Raw genomic sequence first — 18,411 nt, 5'->3', positions numbered from 1 at the left:
CAATCGACCCCTCAAAGAAGCCTGATGCAAGGACTTCATATAGTGCGTAACCTGCGTATAAGCAAACCTGTTACCCCAGGCTACTCCCACCTTGTCTTGTATAGCCTCAAATGGCAACAACTCCCCATTATTCTGCAACAAATGTTCTAAACGCGCAACTCCCTGCTGTCCCCAGGCACCAAAAATCGGATTGTCCATCCCTGCCTGAAACGCTATATTTCCTACTATTGGCAATAAGTCCGTGATATACGGTTGTCCCCCCAGTTGTCGCACCCACCACTGCCATACCTCATGAAGTGGCTGTAACAAAATGCTGGTTTTAAATCTAGTGGGTACCCTACTTCAAGGCAAATGAAGAAGCGTCATCACATCATATGGAACAAAAAAGGCCTTTTCTAAATTTGTGGGTGTGTAAAAAAGAGTCGATTCAATCCAGTCCCCCAGATGACGCAATAAACACGCCTGATTATATAAGAACAAATCTGGGAAACCTATGCCACCCTGCTTCCAACTCCCAACTAACATTTCCTGACTGAATTTTGGCTTTTTCCCCGCCCAACAAAAACGACTAAAAAGTCGCGTTATCCGTTTCAGATCTTTCTGCAACAATCGGACTGGCAAAGTTTGCAGAACGTACAGCCACCGGTGTGTTTTAAAGTTGCAGATGATGCACTGGCCTACACCTGGGCAGCAACTCGCGTACACCCATGATCGGGCCGAGCACCGCCCGTTTTTTTGGGCTGGGATTCGTGGTAACCAAGAATTCCAGCCCAGTGGTCGGGTGGATCGGAGCAGGAGGGATACGGACAGGGAAGAGTGAAGCCTTGCTGAAGACCCATCTCTTACCACAAAGATCAACCAATGTGAATATACATAAATCCTCCACACGTAGTTAGAAATGTCTTATAATATCTGCTTGTCATACTACTAACATATCTTATCATTATCATGTTACCAAACATTTTCTGTAACACTAAATGCCTATTTTTCTATCATATTTGCACTATCCATGATGTATTGTAAGCCACATTGAGCCTGCAAAGAGGTGGGAAAATGTGGGATACAAATGCAATAAATAAATACGGTGGAGCGCGAGGGAAACTGGGACCAAAAAACAGGCGCAGTACACGAGCTACGGCCCAGATGACAACCAGAACATCATCTGCAACTTTAAAAATGAGGAGGTTTTGCTGCTGCACACGGAATGTATTCTGTATTATTACACATTTAACCCCCGACGCAGACACAGCCCGTGGAAGACTGATTTTCCAGTTTAAGGAAAGGAACTGTGTCCCGTTATTAGTAACTAGGTCTCATTGCATAAAATGGGACCTGTGCTAAAATAGCCTGAGTCAGTAGTAAAATAAGATGTCTTAACAGTAGCCCCTGTTGATTATTTTCTCTCAGTCTGAAGATATTGTCATGTCATAATGCCTCATTCCACCAATAAGAGCCAACCTGATCAGTGATGTCACAATGGCTTGATTGCCCTGTACTTGGCTCACTTCTGATATTGTGATGTCATAATGCCTCATTCCACCAATAAGAACCAACCTGATCAGTGATGTCACAATGGCTTGATTGCCCTGTACTTGGCTCACTTCTGATATTGTGATGTCATAATGCCTCATTCCACCAATAAGAACCAACCTGATCAGTGATGTCACAATGGCTTGATTGCCCTGTACTTGGCTCACTTCTGATATTGTGATGTCATAATGCCTCATTCCACCAATAAGAACCAACCTGATCAGTGATGTCACAATGGCTTGATTGCCCTGTACTTGGCTCACGTCTGATATTGTGATGTCATAATGCCTCATTCCACCAATAAGAACCAACCTGATCAGTGATGTCACAATGGCTTGAATGCCCTGTACATGGCTCACTTCTGATACTGTGATGTCATAATGCCTAAAAGCCAACCTCATCAGTGATGTCACAATGGCTTGATTGTTCTTTACTTGACGTGCAGTAGTGATTCTGATTTCTAGAGACATTTCTTTTTTGTTTAGTTAAGGGGGAAGGTTATCTGCATGGGCTACAGCTAAGATGGCTTACTTTACTGTTAACCCCTGTTATTACAAACTAGGGAGCCCTTTTACTAAGGCGTGCGCTGGTGTAGGTGCGTGTATTGGACACGCACCAGGTCCATTTTTTACCATGCCTGCAAAAAAAGGCCTTTTTTTTTTTTTTTGCTGAAAATGGACGTGCAGCAAAATAAAAAAATCAGCACGCGTCCATTTTGGGACTGAGACCTTACCGCCACCCACTGCCTTAGCGGCAAGGGCTTACGCGTTAACCAGGCGGCAATCGTCAGTGTGCGCACACTGCCGATTACCACTCGGTTAGCGCCACGCGGTAGAAAAGAGAAATTATTTTCTGCCGCGCGTTTTGGACGCACGTCAAAATTAGAATTCCCCCCCCTCCCGGGCATGCAGTAGCTGGGCAGTAGTTCTAATTTGACACGCATTGTAAGTGCGTAGGTGCTCATTTTCGAAAGAGAAGGACGTCCATCTTTCGACATAAATCGGAAGATGGACGTCCTTTTCATAGAGACGTCCAAATTGGTATAATCGAAACCCGATTTTGGACTGCAGACCATCACAAGGACGTCCAAATTTCAAGAGGGCATGTCGGAGGAGTAGCGAAGGCGGGACTTGAATGCCTAACACTTGGATGTCTTTGACCTTTAATCGAAAAAAGCAAGGACGTCCCTGACGAACACTTGGACATTTTCACCCGGACCTGTTTTTATTACGAATAAGGCACAAAAAGGTGCCCGAAATGACCAGATGACCACTAGAGAGAATCGGGGATGACCTCCCGTTACTCCCCCAGTGGTCACTAACCCCCTCCCACCCTCAAAAAACATCTTTCAAAATATGTCGTGCCAGCCTCAGATGTCATACTCAGGTCCATGACAGCGCATGCAGGTCCCTGGAGCAGTTTTAATGGCTGCAGTGCAATTCAGACAGGCGGACCCAGGCCCATACCCCCCCTCCCCCCCCACACACACCTGTTATGTCTGTGGAGGAAACAGCGAACTCTCCATAACCCACTGTATCCACATCTAGGTGCCCCCCTTCACCCATAAGGGCTATGGTTGTGGTGTACAGTTGTGGGTAGTGGGTATTGGGGGGGGGGGGTTTAGCACACAAGGGAAGGGAGCTATGTTCCTGAGAACATTTTATGAAGTCCACTGCAGTGCCCCCTAGGGTGCCTGGTTGCTGTCCTGGCATGTCAGGGGGACCAGTGCACTAGAAATGCTGGCTCCTCCCATGTCCAAATGGCTTGCATTTGGAAGTCTTTGGTTTCGAAAATCGCCGAAAGTCAAAGACGTCTAAATCTAGAGACGTCCAAATTTAAGGACTTGGACGTCTCTGACGGTATTTTTGAAACAAAATATTCACGTCCATCTTGTTTCGAAAATACGGTTTTCCCCACCCCCGGATTTCGACATTTTGCAAAGACGTCCAAATCGCAACTTGGACGTTTCTTTTGAAAATGCCCCTCCATGCGTCTTAGTAAAAGGACCCCAGGTCTCAGTGCAGAAAATGTGCTGAAACAGCATGAGTTAGTGATAAAATAACAACCTACGTTGATAACACCCCCCCCCCCCCCAAGTCTTCTCACAATATGCTTACAGGTTATCCTTGGCCCCTGCCTGTTTGGCAGCACGGTATAATGATTTTCCTGCTGTTTCTCACTGCACATCTCTCATAAGCCCCCTGAAAAACCCATTCAGAAGAGTACCCCGCAGTCCCTTCAGCCTTCCAGGGGGAAGAGTGCTCAGAGTACAGCCCTTACCTAGAGAGATGAGGAGCTGCAGATTTTCCTCCATCACTTCCCGGTGAAGCTCTTTCTGCCATTCTTTCATGGAGTCCCACTCCTCTTGGGAGAAGTAGACAGCGATGTCGTCAAACGTCACCGGGACCTGAAACCCAAACCAAAAACATACCTAGCGTCTCTCACCTCTCCCGTCCAGCAGCATTACATTGCCAAGTACGGACCTGGGTGGTCTTCAGACCCCCGTGGATCACTAATATCTTTTTAGTTCAAACTCAAAACAGATACCACTGGGGCCAAGGGACCGGAGCATAAAACTCCTGCATTCCCTCCGGATCAAAGACTTCTCCTCTCAACCAACCCTTCTACGCTGCTCTGGACCTGGCTCATTCCCTCCCGCTCTGACTAATCAGTATTTAACGGGGTCATTTATCAAACTTACTGCTTAGCTATAATCAGTGGCATAGCCAAACTTTGACATGGAGGGGGGTCCAGAGCCCAATGTGTGTGTGTGAGGGGGGGGGGACACATTTTGGCCCGCCACCACCTAACCTCACATACCTTGGCTGGCAAGGGTTGGGGACCTCCGCCAGCTGAAGTGATTTTGTCCAGCGTTGGTCTCCGCCGCAATGCCTGCCCTGCTCTCCCCTCACGTCGCGTGCATGCCAAACCAGGGGCCCTGGAGCCCCCGTGTAGCTACGCCACTGGTTATAATCAATAAGCATGCTAATTACTGCCATGTTAAAACTACAGCTATAATCCGCAGCTCATCGATAAGCTCGACATTTCCTGTCAGTAACGCAAAACACATCAAGAAGCGTTCCCTACGAAGGAAGATGCTGTCCAAGGAGTAGGGAAGGGACGTGGGGCAACCAATCCAGGCAGGACACCACAATCTAAGTAGATACAATCTTTATTGCCAATGACCAGATACAAGACTCAACATGGTTCCGTGTTTCGGCAAATGGTATGCCTGCCTCAGGAGTCAAGATATCTGTGTCAATTGTGGATATGTTTTCAGTTGTAGCTGGAAAGCTACCTTTGCTAAATCGTCCAGTGACACCTCAAAAAGCACAACGTCAAGAACATCGCTTTCTGTTGCCCCACGTACCTTCCCTACATCGTGGACAACATTTCTTGTCAGCGCCTGAGTGGTGACTGGCTTATGCATTGACAGGAAGGGTGACGCTGAAGAAAAATAAAACACTCAGCACCCCAACCCAGCTTTTTGTAGGGTCCCTATTGGCTTCGCTCCCTTCCTCTCCCTGACTTGATGCGACTCCTCCTGTCCCCCCAACAGTAAAAACATTAATTACCTGGTGGGTCCCCCACTCGTCTATTCCAACTCCCTGCCAACCCCCAACCCCAACATTTACACTACAGTCCCTGGTGGTCTAGTGTCCCCACTCCCTCCCTCCCTCGTTGGCCAGATCCCCTGTCTCCACAACTGCGTCTTTTGCAGTATGGATTTGAGGGGCTTGGAGAAGGGGTGGGGGTACGGCTAGACACCAAGGACTTTTTCTTCTCAAAATTGGGGACAGGGGATCACGTTGGGGGGGGGGGTCGGGTTTCGATTGAGAGATGGGGTGCTGCTTGATACCCACTCCTCTCAACCACCCTTCTATGCTGCCCCAGACCTGACGCAGAATTTGCCACAGGAAAACCCTTTTTTTCCCCCTGCATGGTCACGGGATAGCTAATGCCATGCATTTAAGTGAGGTCCGCGGTAAGGGTATCTGCGCAAGTTAACGCCCACACTGAAACCCTTCCTGCATTGCTATCCTGCGTTAAAACTGTATTAACCCTATGTTAACTGTGTGGTTACTTGATCTGCTGCTCCTCCTTGTGATACTGGGCAAGTCACTTAAGCTGCCATTGTCCCAGGTACAAAATAAGTACCTGTACAACCACTTTGATCGTAACCACAGAAAGATGGTATATCAAGTCCCATCCTCTTCCTCCCCCCCCCCCCCCAAATGGGCTCCTCTGATCTGAAAGAAAAACCCAGCTTGGGAATACCTCACCAAATCCCTGCTAATTGACCGCATACTGTCAAGGACGACACTTTTTAAGGTGAGGAGAGCTGTTCTCAGACAGACAAAATCTGTTGTGCATAATTAGCTCCTAATGATTTTGGACATAGGCATCCTGGTTCTGCAGTTACTACTACTACTGCTACTTAACATTTCTAGAGCGCTACTAGGGTTACACAGCGCTGTACAGTTTAACAAAAAGGACGGTCCCTGCTCCAAGGAGCTTACAATCTAATGGGCGAAATGTCAAGTTGGGGCAGTCTAGATTTCCTGAATAGAGGTATGGTGGTTAGGTGCCGAAGGCGACATTGAAGAGGTGGGCTTTGAGCAAGGCTTTGAAGATGGGCAGTGAGGGGGCCTGGCGTATGGGCTCAGGCAGATTATTCCAGGCATGGGGTGAGGCGAGGCAGAAAGGGCGGAGCCTGGAGTTGGCGGTGGTGGAGAAGGGTACTGAAAGGAGGGATTTGTCTTGAGAGCGGAGGTTACGGGTAGGAACGTAAGGGGAGATGAGGGTAGAGAGGTAGGGAGGGGCTGCAGAACGAGTGCATTTGTAGGTTAATAGGAAAAGCTTAAACTGTATGCAGTACCTGATCGGAAGCCAGTGAAGTGATTTGAGGAGAGGGGTGATATGAATATATCAGTCCAGGCGGAAGATAAGATGTGCAGCAGAGTTCTGAACGGACTGAAGGGGGGATAGATGGCAAAGTGGGAGGCCAGTGAGGAGTAGGTTGCAGTAGTGAAGGCGAGAGGTAATGAGAGAGTGGATGAGAGTTTGAGTGGTGTGCTCAGAGAGAAAAGAGCGAATTTTGCTAATGTTATAGAGGAAGAAGCGACAGGTCTTGGCTATCTGCTGGATATGCGCGGAGAAGGACCGGGAGGAGTCGAAGATGACTCCGAGGTTGCGGGCAGATGAGACGGGAACAATGAGGGTGTTATCAACTGAGATAGAGAGTGAAGGGAGAGGAGAAGTGGGCTTGGGTGGGAAGACAAGAAGTTCGGTCTTGGCCATGTTCAGTTTCAGGTGGCGGTTGAACATCCAGCCAGCAATGTCGGATAAGCAGGCCGATTCTTTGGCCTGGGTTTCTGCAGTGATGTCTGGTGTGGAGAGGTAAAGCTGAGTGTCGTCAGCATAAAGATGATATTGGAAACCATGAGATGAGATCAGTGAGCCCAGGGAAGAGGTGTAGATTGAAAAAAGAAGGGGTCCAAGGACAGATCCCTGAGGAACTCCAACAGAGAGCGGGATGGGGGTGGAGGAAGATCCATGAGAACGTACTCTGAAGGTACGGTGGGAGAGATAAGAGGAGAACCAGGAGAGGACAGGGCCCTGGAACCCAAATGAGGACAGTGTGGCGAGAAGTAAATTGTGATTGACAGTGTCAAAAGCGGCGGATAGGTCCAGGAGGATGAGGATGGAGTAGTGACAATACACACCTCCCAGCCAGCCACAGTGAAGTCCAGGTCATCTACATTGTACAGCGAGAGTATTGGGCAGACTGTGAGGCACAGCAGCCACCAGAGAACTTTCCCTCGAAATATCAGACACCTCTGTCTTGGTTAATAATAATAATATTTACCTTTTCTAGTGCTGCTAGGTGGACACAGTACTATACAATGGTAGTATGAAAAGTCCCTTCCAAGAAGAGCTTACCCAAGGCAACTGGAGATAAAATTAACTGGAGCTTAAGATTATTATTATTATTAGCATTTGTATAGCGCTACCAGACGCTCGCAGCGCTGAACACCTGATACAAAGAGACAGTCCCTGCTCCAAAGAGCTTACAATCTAAATAATACAGACAGACAAGACAGTTACGGGTGAGGGAAGTAATGGGCGAGAAGGGAGGAAGGGACAAGGGGAGGGCAATTGTGGCTAGGAGGTAAAAGCAGCAGTGAAAAGATAATAAGAACTTGTGTCAGTGAGAGTAGCAGGATTTGAACTCAGATCTGCCTAGCTGCAAACTGATGGTTCTAAACACTAGGCCCCGCCTTCTATTATTATTATTAATTTTTATTTACAATTTCCTACTTAATCTCTTCTCTCAAGGTATAAATCTATTTTCGTCCTGTGCAGTAACCGTATTTCCTCTCCTGCATTTTCTGCTCTTTTCAGCTCTCCGTGCTGTCTGTTTTACATGTATGAGTACAATCCCTGCACTGTAATGGAGTTTCAGTCTTCACCTGTCCGTGCTGTATTTTTACTTCATGTGTATCAATACAATACCTGCACAGGGATCTGTTGGGGGGGGGGGGGGGGTCTACCGCTATCCATCTCGTGTTCATGCTTAGCACCATAGGAGCTAACTTTTCAAAATTATTGGGGGTGCTAAGCCCGGTGGAAATAACCCCTCCCTGGACACATACATGGAATTTTCTCAATATTGGGGGTGCTCAAGCACCCACAGAGTCGGCTCCTATGCTTAGCACCATGTATCACTGGTCCCTCCATGAGAATGGGGTGAAAATGTATTCTTCAGCTGTTTGTGCTGTATTCCAGTAAAAACCAGAAAACACTGCATCCATTGTTTCATGCAGTAATAACTCAGTAAGTCTGTGTGGGAGAGGGTGACGGGGGTTCAGTGTTTTATATGGCTCTTTCACCCTCTCTGTGGATCCTGCAGAGGGAGGGTCAGCGTCTGGGCTGAAATCATTCTGTGCAGAGGTCAGTCTCTTTCAGGATAACATGCATGAGAGTCTCCTACCTGCACACAGTCCACTGTGGCCATGTCCTGTGCTGGATCCTGGGTCCAGGAGGCTGCAGGGCTCAGTTCCATCCTGTGCATCTACCTTCCTAAATATGCCTCTGCTGCACAAGCACAATGGCTGCTGCTGCCTGCAAAGCTCTGTGGGCCTGGGAGGAGTCTGTGTGCTGGGAGGATGCAAACTGCGGAGCTGGAGTTGAACCTGGGCATGGGCACAAGGATGTAGCAGTGCTGGCAGACACCAGGTCATGCCAGACTGAGTGCTCCAGTTCTGTTTTTCTTTTTCTTTTCTAAAGTTCCCTGAGAGCTGCAGGTGACTCCCAGCCAGGACAATCTGTGTGATCCTCTCCTGGTTTTACATGATCCCCGTCTCCAAGCAGTGTATGCACAAAGAAAAATCTGGGTCATTTCCAGAAAGGTCAGAGAGGGGAGGGGGTAAAACCAGGCCGGGGTATGTGCATTTCATGGCTTGGAGTTACTTGCCAGCTCAGATAAATAAAGTCTAGGGATCAGAGCTGAGCTGTTTCCCATTCCTTAGAGATCTGCAACCACTGTTTACTAGATGCCCTGATCCTTCACTCAGAGAGTGAATATTTCTGTCCCCAAAATGGTAAGGCTGCCTCCAGCATTATCTCCAGATACTCAATGATGGGCAAAATCCAGGCACCACCAGTATGGCTCACTTTCAAAGCAGAAAAATGTTCAAAAAGCAGCACAAATCTGCATTTCTAACATAGTAAAGGACTAGTAATGTGGAGGGGCATAATCGAACCCGGGGCCGGCCCCGGAAAGCGGCATACACGACCGTATTATCGAAACAAGATGGACGACCATCTTTCGTTTCCATAATACGGTCAGGGCCTGCCAAATCTCGTTAGGCCACCCTTAGAGATCGCCGGCGTTAGAGATGGCCGCCATTGGTTTTTGCCGATAATGGAAACTAATGGCGGCCATCTCAAAGGGCGAGCAAATCCAAGCCCTTTGGTCGTGGGAGGAGCCAGCATTCGTAGTGCACTGGTCCGCCTCACATGCCAGGACACCAACCGGGCACTGCAGTGGACTTCAGAAATTGCTCCCAGGTGCCTAGCTCCCTTACCTTGGGTGCTGAGCCCCCCAAAACCCACTACCCACAATTGTACAACACTACCATAGCCCTTAAAGGGTAACGGGGGGCACCTACATGTGGGTACAGTGGGTTTCGGGTGGGTTTTGGAGGGCTCCCATTTACCACCACAAGTGTAACGGGTAAGGGGGGATGGGCCTGGGTCCGCCTGCCTGAAGTGCACTGCAGTACTCACTAAAAACTGCTCCAGGGACCTGCATACTCCTGGCATGGAGCTGGATATGACATTTGAGGCTGGAAAAAAATGTTTTAAAGTTTTTTGGGGGGGTGGGAGGGGGTTGGTGACCACTCGGGGAGTAAGGGGAGGTGATCCCCGATTCCCCCTAGTGGTCATCTGGTCAGTTGGGGCACTTTTTTGAGGCTTGGTCCTAAAAATAAATGGACCAAGTAAAGCCGGCCAAGTGCTCGTCAGAGACGGCCGCCTTTTTTCCATTATCGGCCGTGGCCGGCCATCTCGTAACCACGCCCCCATCCCGCCTTCAGTATCCTGTCGAAACACCCCCTTTAACTTTGGCCGGCCCTGCAACGGAAAGCTGTTGAAGCCGGCCAAAATCGGCTTTCGATTATACCGATTTGGCCGGGTTTAGGAGAAGGCCGGCCATCTCCCGATTTGTGTCGGAAGATGGCCGCCCTTCTCCTTCGAAAATAAGCAGGATAGTAACATAGTAGATGACGGCAGAGAAAGACCTGCACGGTCCATCCAGTCTACCCAACAAGATAACTCATATGTGCTACTTTTTGTGTATACCCTACCTTGATTTGTATCTGCCATTTTCAGGGCATAGACTGTAGAAGTCTGCCCAGCACTAGCCCCGCCTCCCAACCACTAGCCCCGCCTCCCACCACCGGCTCTGCCACCCAATCTCGGCTAAGCTTCTGGGACACGGACCGTAGAAGACTGCCCGGCACTGTCCTCATGTTCCAAATTTACTGGAGTTTCCGTCAAAGGTCTCTCCAGCCCATCCTAAGCCGGATTGCTACATGCAGGACTCAGACTGTACAAGGCAGCCCAGCACCGGCCTAGGTTCATCCAGCCAGAGCTTGATATGAAAGCACATATAAACAACAACATTTAAAGGAATGCATATCATTCATTTTCTAAATTAGAGATCCTCTGTGTTCATCCCACGCCTTTTTGAATTCAACCGTCGTTTTTTTTTCTCCACCACCTCCCTCAGGAGGGAATTCCAGGCATCAACCACCCTCTCTGTGAAAAAGAATTTTCTGGCATTGCTCTTAAGTCATCACCCCACAACTTCAATTCAGAGTGGAGGAGTGGCCTAGTGGTTAGGGTGGTGGACTCTGGTCCTGGGGAACTGAGTTCAATTCCCACTTCAGGCACAGGCAGCTCCTTGTGACTCTGAGCAAGTCACTTAACCCTCCATTGCCCCATGTAAGCCGCATTGAGCCTGCCATGAGTGGGAAAGCGCAGGGTACAAATGTAACAAAAAAAAACAAACCTCCGCTCTCAAGACAAATCCCTCCTTTCAGTACCCTTCTCCACCCCTGCCAACTTCAGGCTCTGCTCATTCTGCCTCGCCTCACCCTATGCCTGGAATAAACTTCCTGAGCCCTTACGCCAAGCCCCCTCCCTACCCATCTTCAAAGCCCACCTCTTCACTGTTGCTTTCGGCACCTAACCTTTATACCTTTCAGGAAATCTAGACTGCCCCTATTTGACTGACTGTACATTTGTCCTTTAGATTGTAAGCTCCTTTGAGCAGGGACTGTCCTTCTATGTTAAATTGTACAGCGCTGCGTAACCCTAGTAGCGCTCTAGAAATGTTAAGTAGTAGTAGAATTTATGAGACTGTTGGGCAGACTGGATGGAGCGTTCAGGTTTTTATCTGCCGTCACTTACTATATTACTGAGTTTTTCCTGCTCATTCTTTGTTCTCTCTGATCTCTTTGTAATTTTGCACAGTACAGGTGGAAATGCATTTCTGTTCCTATTTCTCTTCTTTCCCAGGACTATACAGACGTTTTTCCCCTGTTCATTCTCTGATTTTCTCTCTCACTTTTGCAAGATCTCTGATCTCTCTGTATTTTGCACAGTACAGGAGGAAATGCAAGATCTGCAGAAGAGAAACTACCGCTCCCATGAGCCCCCTGTCCTCCTGCGTCAGGTACTGGATGGTTGGAGCTGCCACTTCTCACTGCACTAAAGGCTTGAGTAACCCCCTCCCCTCCCCGCCCCACCAGCAGCTACTACTAGTAATACCCAGAGTCCCTCAGCCCCGGTGGCAGCCATTAGAGGAGGGGAGGGGGGGTTGTTGCAGAATGCAGAGAGAAAAAGTGTCAGATCCAGACACAGAGCTTCAGACAAAAAGAGAGAGACAGGAGGCAGACACATCCTCCTGCAGCCGGAGACAGACAGACAGACACAAGCAAGAGAGGGTCAAGCCCAACAGACACAGAGACTTTCATACAAAGAGAGAGACAGGAGGGAGACACACCTTTCTGCAGCTAAAGGGGCAAAAAAAGACAGACAGGAATGACTTATCTTCCTGCAGCTGGGGAGACAGACAGAAACAAGGATGCATGCAAAGAGAGAGACAGGAGTGACCCCCCTCCCTGCAGCTGGAGAGACAGACATGCACAGGGATTCCTAGAAAGAGAAAGGGAGGAATAACCCACCTGTCTGCAGCCAGAGAGCCCTCTAGAAGGAGAGAGGGACAACACACACCTTCCTTAGAGAAAGCTCTTCAGGTTTAAATACCCTGCTGTCAGAGAGTACAGCTTTGGCTCCCAAGGAACCTGCACAGGTAGGTCAGCTCTTGTATATGGGATTAGCGGCAAGGATTAATCTCCCCACATGCAGGGATTATGGTGTTCACTCTCTCAACACCCCTACCCTTAATCTCACTGTTTGTTTTCACTTTTTACTTTCTGACTATTGAATCCGCTAATCGACTTTGTGGGAAAAGCCTGGAGCTGTCCAAGGGGGTATAGCTTGCATGCACCGCTCGTGAACCCTTTGGGTAGCAATTTGTAAGAAGGCTGGTGGTGAGCTCACTGCTTCCTGTATCTGTTTTACAGTGATATGGCATTGGTTTACGATTAAATCCTCAAATATCAGAGGTTGAAATTATCAAGAATGCGGGTAGTGACGTTCTTTCATCTAGGATCCATTTAAATGTAACCCCTTTACCAGTTAGGAACTTAGGCATCTCTTTAGATCCAACTTGGTTTCCTAGAATGCCTTATTTTCAATAGAGGCTCATTCAGAACTTGAAAACGTTTTTGGACAAGGGGAGGCTGGCAGCAGACCCCTATGCATCCTTATCTCCTTATTGTAATGCCTTGTATGTTGGGATACTGGACAACAGACATTCACAGTGAGCACAAAATTCCGCAACAAGATTTGCTGACCTGAACATGTATACCCTGGAGGAAAGGAGAAACAGGGGTGATATGATACAGACGTTCAAATATTTGAAAGGTATTAATCCGGAGATGGGAAGGTGGTAGAACGAGAGGACATGAAATGAGATTGAAGGGGGGCAGACTCAAGAAAAATGTCAGGAAGTATTTTTTCACGGAGAGAGTGGCGGATACTTGGAATGCCCTCCCGAGGGAGGTGGTGGAAATGAAACGGTAACGGAATTCAAACATGCGTGGGATAAACATAAAGGAATCCTGTTTAGAAGAAATGGATCCTCAGAAGCTTAGCCGAGATTGGGTGGCAGAGCCGGTGGGGGGAGGCGGGGATAGTGCTGGGCAGACTTCTACGGTCTGTGCCCTGAAAATGGCAGAAACAAATCAAGGTAGGGTATACACAAAAAGTAGCACATATGAGTTTATCTTTTTAGGCAGACTGGATGGACCGTACAAGTCTTTCTCTACCATCATCTACTGTGTTACTATGTAAGTGTAACAGAGGGGTCATTTTACTAAGGCATGCTGAAAAATGGCCTGCACTGGCGTAGATGCATGTACTGGACACGCGTAGGTCCAGTTTTCAGCGTGCCTTCAAAAAAGGCCTTTTTTTTTGGCAAAAATGGATGTGCGGCAAAATGAAAATCAGTGCGCACCCATTTTGGGCCTGAGACCTTACCACCACTCATTGACTTAGAATTAAAGTCTCATGCGTTAACCGGCTGGTAATCATCAGCGCGTGTACACTGATGATTACCGGCCGGTTAGCGCCACGCGGTAGAAAACAGAAATTATTTTCTGCTGTGCGTTTTGGACACGGGTCAAAATTAGAATTACTGCCCAGGGCACGTGGTAGCTGGGTGGTAGTTCTAATTTCATGTGGTTGTATTTTCAAAAACAAAAGATAGGTGGTTTTTTTGGGGGAAAAAGAACTTTCTTATTCAGATTTTGGACATTTCTTGCAAAACGTCATGCACGTCCCACGCTTCGAGAGGGCTACTCCTTTGCTTTGGCTTCCCATTAGGGCCAGGATTGTATTCATAGTAACATAGTAGATGACGGCAGAAAAAGACCTGCACGGTCCATCCAGTCTGCCCAACAAGATAACTCATATTTGCTGCTTTTTGTGTATACCCTACTTTGATTTGTACCTGTGTTCTTCAGGGCACAGACCGTATAAGTCTGCCCAGCACTATCCCCGCCTCCCACCACCAGCTCTGCCACCCAATCTCCACTAAGCTTTTGAGGATCAATTCCTTCTGAACAGAATTCCTTTATGTTTATCCCACGCATTTTTGAATTCCGTTACCGTTTTCCTCTCCACCACCTCCCGCGGGAGGCCATTCCAAGCATCCACCACTCTCTCCGTGAAAAAATACTTCCTGACATCTTTCCTGAGTCTGCCCCCCTTCAATCTCATTTCATGTCCTCTTGTTCTACCGCCTTCCCATCTCCGGAAAAGATTTGTTTGCGGATTAATACCTTTCAAATATTTGAATGTCTGTATCATATCACCCCTGTTCCTCCTTTCCTCCAGGGTATACATGTTCAGGTCAGCAAGTCTCTCTTCATACGTCTTGTAACGCAAATCCCATACCATTCTCGTAGCTTTTCTTTGCACCGCTTCAATTCTTTTAACATCCTTCGCAAGATACGGCCTCCAAAACTGAACACAATACTCTAGATGGGGCCTCACCAACGTCTTATACAGGGGCATCAACACTTCCTTTCTTCTGCTGGTCACACCTCTCTTTATACAGCCAAACAACCTTCTAGCTATGGCCACCGCCTTGTCACACTGTTTCATCGCCTTCAGATCGTCAGATACTATCACCCTAAGATCCCTCTCCCCGTCCGTACACATCAGACTCTCACCGCCTAACCCATACGTCTTCCGTGGATTTCTATTCCCTAAGTGCATCACTTTGCATTTCTTCGCGTTGAATTTTAATTGCCAAACCTTAGACCATTCTTCTAGCTTCCTCAGATCCCTTTTCATGCTTTCCACTCCCTCCCGGGTGTCCACTCTGTTGCAAATCTTGGTGTCATCCGCAAAAAGGCAAACTTTACCTTTTAACCCCTCGGCAATGTCACTCACAAATATATTGAACAGAATGGGCCCCAGCACCGATCCCTGAGGCACTCCGCTACTCACCTTTCCCTCCTCCAAGCGAACTCCATTTACCACCACCCTCTGGCGTCTGCCCGTTAACCAGTTCCTAATCCAGTTCACCACTTCGGGTCCTATTTTCAGCCCTTCTAGTTTATTTAAGAGCCTCCTGTGGGGAACCGTGTCGAAAGCCTTGCTAAAATCTAAGTAGATGACGTCCATAGCACGTCCTTGATTTAATTCTCCGGTCACCCAGTCAAAGAATTCAATGAGATTCGTTTGGCACGATTTCCCTTTGGTGAAACCATGTTGTCTTGGGTCTTTCAACTTATTTGCTTCCAGGAAATTCACTATCCTTTCCTTCAGCATGGCTTCCATTACTTTTCCAATAACTTTACACTACATACAGGTGACACCTGCAGATATAAGGGCTACTGTAGTGATGTACAGTTGGATACAGTTGGGGGTAATGGTGAGTTTTTATGTGAAGTTCACTGCAGCGTGCCCTAGGATACCCACCCCATTGCTATCATGGGATGTCTAAGAATGCTGGCTCCTCTTACATCCCAGTGGCTTGATTTTGTACGTTTTTCACGTGGACATTTTTTTTTTCCTAAAAATGGTCCAGAAAGATAGATGCACTGAGTACATCTAGAAAACATCTAGGAAATGGGCCTTTTTGAAACAAAAAGATGTTTTTCGGGTTCGAAAGTGGCCAGGTTCAACACCTGATTCTTGGACGTTTTCAGCAAAACGTCCGAAGTCAGATTTAGACGTCATCGAAAAGGCCCCTCTAGGAGTAGAAATTCTACTGTTCATGTTGAGTATCGATCAGAATGCGCTTTAGTCTTATGTATTACTGTTGGCTTTATCATGTATGTTCTTAGAGTTTTGTTGTATTTTAATGAGTAATCAGTGTTGTAAATAACCAAAATAGGTATTAGTTGTCCTGAATCCAGTCCTCGTGACACACACACAACAAGAGGAATAAGCCGGAGAGATTTATATACAGTGGAGGCACTGCATATCAATCTACCTCATGCATATTCATCGTGGATATCCTGAAAACCAGCCTGACTAGTCAGGTCCTGGGGTACACTGTCTAGGTGTCTCACCCCAGGACTGCTGATATAACATTTCTTCTGTCCTGGGAATATAAACCGTGTCTCTATTTTCATCTCTGCAGGGTCTCAGCTGTCTTGAATTGGGCCTCATCGGTCACTAACACTCCCTGACTGACAGGCAGAGTTCAGGAGTCCATGAAGGGTAAAGGAGTCCTGAGGTGAATGCACTGAAGATCCAGTGTGACTAAAGAGGATTCCACAAATCATTAGCATGGCAGAGAGGACAGAGGTGGAACCAGACAGCCTACTGACTGCCATTAGCTTCCAGGAGAGTGCTAAACCGCAGAGAAAGCAGAGTGCCTTCCCCGCAGACCCACCATTCTCTGGAAACCATCCCAAAGACTGCATCCGGGAGAACGGTACACTACAGCCAGAGCAGAGCGCCTTAACTGCAAACCCACCTTTCCATGGGAACCACCGTGAGAAAAGCTTCCAAGAGGGAATCACACTGAAAGCAGAGCTGAGTGGATTCACAGTGGACGCAGCGTTCCAGAAGAAGCACCATGAGGGCACCTTCACTCCAGTGTCCCTGAGCCCGCAGGGCCCATACAGACGGGATCGGCCATACCCCTGTTCCGAGTGTGGGAAAAGCTTCCGTCGAAAAACCGACCGGGTGAGGCATCAGAGGATCCACACTGGGGAGACTCCATTTTCATGCACAGAATGTGGGAAGAGCTTCAACCGGAAGGAAAACCTTATCACACACCAAAAGGCTCACGCGGGGGAGAGGCCCTTCCCCTGTTCAGAATGTGGGAAGTGCTTCCTGCAAAAACAGCATCTCCTCACCCACCAAAAGACGCACACAGCGGAGAAATCCTTCACCTGCACACAGTGTGGCAAGACCTTCATCTACCGGCAGCATTACATCACCCACCAGCGTATTCACACCGGAGAGAGACCGTTCTCTTGTCTGGAGTGTGGAAAGAGCTTTAGCTGCAAGACTGGCCTGACCACCCACCAGAAGGTCCACTCTGGTGATAAGCCCTTTGCCTGCCATGAGTGCGGAAAGCGGTTCAGCGAGCAGCTCGACGTCATCATCCACCAGCGCATGCACACGGGGGATAAACCGTATACCTGCATGGAATGCGGAAAGAGCTTCAGCTGCAAAGACTACATGGTACTGCATCAAAGGGTGCACACTGGTGAGGGGACCTTTATCTGTGCCGAATGCGGCAAGAGCTTCATCAACAAGCAGACCTTCAAGGTGCATCAAAGGACCCACACGGGCGAGAAACCCTTCACTTGCATCGAGTGTGGGAAGAGCTTTATTCTGAATACAGGCCTGATCCGGCATCAACGCATCCATACTGGAGAGAGGCCCTACCAATGTGTTGCCTGTGGCAAGAGCTTTAACCAAAAGGGCAACCTAAGAACCCATGAGAAAATTCATACTGGTGGAAAATGAATGCATTAAGCTGTCGGGAGGGATATATAAGCCAGTCAGTGGCTGGCGTGGGGTGGCTTCCAGCTGCTAGAGCCCAAGGGAAGTCTCTGTCACTCGCTACTTGTAGTAATTCTAAAGACCTTATGTTAGGTCTTGAACGCCAGATACTGGCCCATTACTTGTGGATTGTATAAATGGCAGCTGTAGAGAATGTGTGAGGACAGACTGCATATAACTTGATTCTGTATAATAAATGTTTGAATAGAAAATATGTTTCCTAGAATTCTACAGTGAGATAGAACTGGGAGAGACCTTAGAAGGTCATCTAGGCTAATGTTTTCCAGTCAGGACGTGGTATCACACTGATATGCCTTCAGATGTGATCTGATGGGCCACATGAAGTCACTACTGCTCAACAATCAGGTTCAGACCAGCTTCTAGAATCCACTCTCACCACCTCACAGCAACAAGAGACAGTGGCAGTGGGTTTCAAAAGTGTAGGAGCTCCTTTTCTTAGCACTTCCTAGCTACAGCAATTAATAGTGGAGTGGAGGAGTGGCCTAGTGTTTAGGGTGGTGGACTTTGCAACATTCCATGTAGATCCATGTAGAAGCCTGCGCAGCCACATTGGTGATCTGCAAGGGCCGACTTCTACATGGAATGTTGCTAGTGGAGGAGTGGCCTAGTGGTTAGGGTGGTGAACTTTGGTCCTGGGGAACTGAGGATCTGAGTTTGATTCCCACTTCAGGCACAGGCAGCTCCTTGTGA

At 48.0% G+C, this 18,411-nt stretch overlaps 2 protein-coding genes across 3 annotated transcripts in view; one reads left to right on the top strand and one right to left on the bottom strand.

Annotated features, from left to right (window-relative positions):
• LOC115462069 (zinc finger protein OZF-like) overlaps positions 1-8,657 on the bottom strand; it is a 28,551-nt gene extending 19,894 nt beyond the window's left edge. For both annotated transcript variants that reach the window (XR_003940788.1, XM_030192114.1), the window contains exons 1-2: positions 8,525-8,657; positions 3,811-3,937 (exon numbers count right to left, since the gene is read on the bottom strand). Coding sequence is in view for 1 of the 2 variants with exons in the window: in XM_030192114.1 (XP_030047974.1) it covers positions 3,811-3,937; positions 8,525-8,605 (208 nt within the window). In the remaining variant the exon portion in view is untranslated. The remainder of the gene's footprint in view (positions 1-3,810; positions 3,938-8,524) is intronic.
• A 3,261-nt stretch (positions 8,658-11,918) lies between these two features.
• On the top strand, positions 11,919-17,885 carry LOC115462106 (zinc finger protein OZF-like). Its single transcript, XM_030192146.1, has 2 exons — positions 11,919-12,412; positions 16,322-17,885. The coding sequence occupies exon 2, from the start codon at positions 16,471-16,473 to the stop codon at positions 17,662-17,664; it is 1,194 nt and encodes a 397-aa protein (XP_030048006.1). The 5' UTR covers positions 11,919-12,412; positions 16,322-16,470; the 3' UTR covers positions 17,665-17,885.
• The last annotated feature ends 526 nt before the right edge of the window (positions 17,886-18,411 follow it).

Source organism: Microcaecilia unicolor, chromosome 1 (genome assembly GCF_901765095.1).
Source record: "Microcaecilia unicolor chromosome 1, aMicUni1.1, whole genome shotgun sequence".
NCBI lineage: Eukaryota > Metazoa > Chordata > Amphibia > Gymnophiona > Siphonopidae > Microcaecilia > Microcaecilia unicolor.
This window is presented reverse-complemented; position numbering and strand designations above follow the sequence as displayed.